Source organism: Rhinolophus sinicus, linkage group LG06, assembly GCF_036562045.2.
Source record: "Rhinolophus sinicus isolate RSC01 linkage group LG06, ASM3656204v1, whole genome shotgun sequence".
NCBI classification, from domain to species: domain Eukaryota; kingdom Metazoa; phylum Chordata; class Mammalia; order Chiroptera; family Rhinolophidae; genus Rhinolophus; species Rhinolophus sinicus.
Window position 1 is genome coordinate 155810695 of NC_133756.1, and position 5033 is coordinate 155815727.

The 5033-nt window shown below is 39.7% G+C and overlaps 1 protein-coding gene across 1 annotated transcript; it reads left to right on the plus strand.

Moving 5' to 3' along the window:
* Positions 1-212: 212 nt before the first annotated feature.
* On the plus strand, positions 213-1160 carry LOC109439122 (olfactory receptor 9I1). Its single transcript, XM_019719339.2, has one exon. The coding sequence runs from the start codon at positions 213-215 to the stop codon at positions 1158-1160; it is 948 nt and encodes a 315-aa protein (XP_019574898.2).
* Positions 1161-5033: the final 3873 nt, after the last annotated feature.

A 5033-nucleotide genomic window follows, 5' to 3' on the forward strand; every position in this document is an offset into this window, starting at 1 on the left:
TATTCTTCTCTTGAAAATCGGATTAACAATATGTGCTTCCAAGGATTTCTGAAAGATCCAATGAAATAAAGTTTGTAAAAAATGTAGAGTGCTTCACAAATCTAAAAGACTGTTACTACTGAAAATGATCAAATCAAGCGTGTTCACCTTAATTTGTCCTCAGTGAGACTTTGTCTATTTATTTTTTATTTCAGTGGGCAACCATATGATACATGGCAGAGAATGGCACTGTGGTGAGAGAATTCATTCTGATGGGGTTCCAGCTGCAGGCAGAGCTGCAGGTGGGTCTCTTCTTTGTGTTCCTGGTCCTTTATCTCCTCACCATGGGGGGTAACCTGGGCATGATAGTGCTGATTCAGAGTGACTCTCGCTTCCAGACTCCCATGTATTTCTTCCTCAGCCACCTTTCCTTCCTGGACATTTGCTACTCCTCTGTTATTGTCCCTCAGTTGCTTGAAACCTTGAATACTGATAAGATGGTCATTACCTATGAGCGCTGTGCCACCCAGTTCTTTTTTTTCACACTCTGTGCTAGTACTGAATGTTTCCTTTTGGCTGTGATGGCCTATGACCGTTATGTGGCTGTGTGTAACCCCCTCCTTTATGCCACTGCCATGACACCACAGACCCGCCTGGGGCTGGTGGCTGGGGCATATGCTGGTGGCATGCTCAATTCTGTGATCCGCACTGGGTGTACCTTCTCAATCTCCTTCTGTAAGTCCAAGCACGTGGACTTCTTTTTTTGTGACCTTCCACCCCTGCTGAAGCTTGCCTGCAGTGAGACCAGGCTACAGGAACAAGTGATCTACCTCTTAGCTTTCTTGGTCATTACAACCAGCATTTCAGTGATTCTTATATCTTACGTATTCATCATTTGGGCCATTCTGAAGATTCATACAGTCGGTGGCAAAGCCAAGACTTTTTCCACTTGTGCTTCTCATATGACTGCGGTGGCTCTTTTCTTTGGGACACTCATGTTCATATACCTGAAAGGTAACATGGGCAAATCCCTCAGGGAGGACAAGATTGTGTCTGTGTTTTACACTGTGGTCATACCTATGCTGAACCCCATGATCTACAGCCTGAGGAACAAGGAAGTAAAGGAGGCTCTGAAGACAGCGTTGGACAGGATGAGGGTTTGCAAGTGGAATAAGTCTTGAGCTCCATCAGTCAGAAGTTCCTGCAAATCACCCTTTGGGCTTTTGCCTTGTCCTCTTAACAGGTGAACCAGATGTACAAAGATATATTGGGACAGAAAAATGGAGATTTGGGTTTTAGCAATTTATTTATTAGCGCTGTGACCTTGAGCCAGAAATTCTCTGCCTCAGTTTTCACATCAGTAAAACTTTCTGCCTTGCTATGATTAAAGCTAGGATCAAGAGAGATGGAATGCCAAAGAGCTTTATAAATAATAACATGCTACAAAACATAAAATTTATTTTTCTGACCTGTCCTGGGTTTTGTTGAGTGTTTTCTCAGCTACTTAATTTTTTTTCTAGTAAGCTAATTTTTGCACCTTAAATAATTACAAAAGGATAGTTATTGTTTACATAGCAAGGGCAGTCACATTTTTTGGTTGTGGGAGCTGAGGTGGAAATCAGCCTTGAGAAAAAAAGCTTTTCTCAGCATTCAGTCATATCCAATTTAGACATTTGTTGTGGGAAATATTAGTGTTAAACAGAAGGGGGATAAACAGAGGGGAAAGTAGATGTGAAGGGGGAAATGTTCAAGTTGTTAGCTTACTTCCCAAGATAATTCAGAGGACCAAAACACTGCAGAATAAAAGAAAGAGGTAATGATTTGCGTTACTTATTGGAAACAATTTGATGTTGATGTACAGCCGAACTGAGTCCAATATATAACTTTTGAAATATTTCTTGGTCACCAAAAGTCAAAAACTCTACTTGATTTCTGAAGCATTGTTCATGGACCTTCTGCTCCAATTAACTCAGGCTGTTTTCTATTCTCCCATAATGAAAACCTCTATCTACTTCCATCTCCTGTAGGACATTTACTTTATTATTAGAGAAGAGATAACTATGAATTTGAGTGCCACCTTTTAATGACCCCCATATCTGCTGGAAATAGTACTTGGGAAGCATCTTCATGGAGATTCAATCTTTTTTTTTTTTAATATTACTTTTTTTTAAAAATTTTATTTTATTAAATTTATTGGGGAGACAATTCAATCTTATTCATCATGTGAGCAAATATTTACTGACTATCTACTACTATTGGACATAATACCAGGTTCCAGAATGTAGTAATAAGTAAGATAGACATGGTTCCTCCTGGAGATTAGAACCTGGGGCGTGGACAGATATTAAGCCATTACACAGTTAATTGTTTTTAAATGTGATTTTGTAAAGTGGAACAAAAGAAGAAGCATAAGATGTTGTTATACTGTATAACAAGCCTCTGACCTAGTTTGATATGGTCAGAAAAGGCTTCCCTGAGGAACTAACATTGAAGCTGAGGCTTAAAGAATAAGTATGTCATAGTCATGGGTTGGGGAGACTGCTACAGATAGAAAAAGTTGCAAATGCAAGGATCTGTGGAACAGGATGCCTTGAGGAATTGAGAGAAGCGAGTGACTGCAGCATGAGTGAGGGGGCTTAATGAGAGATGCAGCTGGTGAATTCAGGAGAAACTAGGTCACAGAGAGCCTTGCAGGCTCACTTAAGGACTTTTGGACTTGACTCCAAGAGCAAGGCGTCAAATGATCATGTGTGCATTTTGAAAAGATCTCTATGGCTGCAGTGTGATGGGTGGAAGTATCCGGTGGAGATGGAGGGAAGCACCCATTTCACCTAAGAAACCACAAATGGTGTATCCCAGGGCATGGTGCCTCATTTGTACACAATATTGTATACTCCATTCTAGAATACAAATTAAGCCAGAGAAAGCTAGCAGGAGGAGGACCCTTATTTTGATTTAGAACTGATTCTTGGCAAAATAGTGAAACAGGAAATAATACTTTCGGAGCCTTCTGCTTTTTCATTGGTACATCTTTCCTTCCCTGAATTGCGACCTTTCTCAGCTATATTCAGGTATACAGCATGTGTCCTTTTATCAAAAGGGGCATCAATTACTCCCTCTTAAGAGGCTGACACATTTTCATTAACTCCTACTATACAACAGGCTGTGTTAATGGGCTGAAGAAATCCCTCATTGCAAGACTTCTTGCATACTTAAAGGCAGGAAAAGCTTTCAGCTTAAAAAAACAAGTAAATGCCGGTTCGATTCCCACATGGGCCAGTGGGCTCTCAACCACAAGGTTGCTGGTTCAACTCTTCGAGTCCCGCAAGGGATGGTGGGTACTGCCCCCTGCAACTAAGATTGAACACGGCACCTTGAGCTGAGCTGCCTCCTTGATGGCTCAGTTGGTTGGAGCGCGTTCTCTCAACCACAATGTTGACGGTTCGACTCCTGCAGGGGATGGTGGGCTGTGCCCCCTACAACTAGCAACGGCAACTGGACCTGGAGCTGAGCTGCGCCCTCCATAACTAAGACTGAAAGGACAACAACTTGACTTGGAAAAAAGTACACAATGTTCCCCAATAAAGTCCTGTTCCTCTTCCCCAATAAAATCTTTAAACAATCCCCAAAGAACAAGTAAATGGGTAAAATGCTAAACTGTGAGCGGCTATTTTGGTAGGGGTGGGAGCTGCCTCACACTCTTCCTACCTTCTGCTTGGTAAGTGACAACCACTTCTATCTATAAATGAATGATACATGTACAGTATTTGATGTATATACAATTGCTTCAGGGATGCATGGAGTGGATAAAAATAAAGTGAAGTTTTAGCATGTGTTAGGTTACTACCTTCTGATTAATGTGAAAAAGCACTGGAAGAAATGACATTTACATTGAATTTCCAATTACATAAATGAATGAAAACATTCATAAATTACCTAATGTTTGTCAGGCTCTGTGCCAAGAGTCTTCATTAATCTCATTTAAAAGTATCATTCTTAAAATAGATTCTACCCATAATCTTTTAGAGAAAAGAATCCTGTGATGGTTGATTTTATGCGTCGATTTGACTGAACCACAGGGTGCCCAGATATTTGGTTAAACATTATTTCTGGGTGTGTCCGTGAGGATGTTTCCAGGTGAAATTAGCATTTGAGTTGGTGAACTGAGTAAAGCAGGTTGCCCTCCCCAATGTAGGTGGGCCTCTTCCAGTCGCCTGAGGGCTGGAATAGAATCAAAGGCACAGAAAGGGAGGTTCATTTCTTCTTCTCTGCCTGCTGCATGAGCTGGGACATTGATCATCTTCTGCACTTGAAGTGGGATTTACACCATTGGCTTCCCTGGTTCTCCGGCATTCACACCACTGCTTTCCTCAGCCTCCATCTAAGCAATCATGTGAGCCAATTCCTTATGACAAATCCCCTTCTATGCCATAAACAGATCCATCATCTCCAAAAGTTTCCCACCACCTTCTTCTTATTGTTACTACTGTTGTTATAATTATTTTGTTATAAGAACAATTAACATAAGATCTACCTTCTTAACAAATTTTTAAGTATGCAATATAGATTGTGGTGATGGTTTCATGGGTATATACTTGTCTCCAAGCTCATCAAGTTGTATATATTAAATATGTACAATTTTTTTATGTCAATCATATATCAATAAAGTGATTTAAGAAAAATCTCCATATATATCTTATTATTTCTGTATCTCTGGAGGACCCTGCATAATAAAATCCAGTAGGTGATATTGGAGACTTTTTCTTTTTATTCCCTTCAACTTCTAAGTGTATCCCTTTTAGCAACTGGGTTTTGGAATTATAAATTTTTAGCAACAATACTTTGTCCTCAATCTACCAAAAATGATATAGGAAACATGAAGAAAGCAAACCTCCAGACACTTTTAAAAAAAAATTTATTGGGTGAAAATGGTCAACAAAACTACATAGGTTTCAAGTGTAAATTCTATAATAGATCATCTACAAGTACACCACATTTTCTTTTTTTTTCTTTTTTTAATTTATTGGGGTTACAATTGTTAGTGAAATTACATA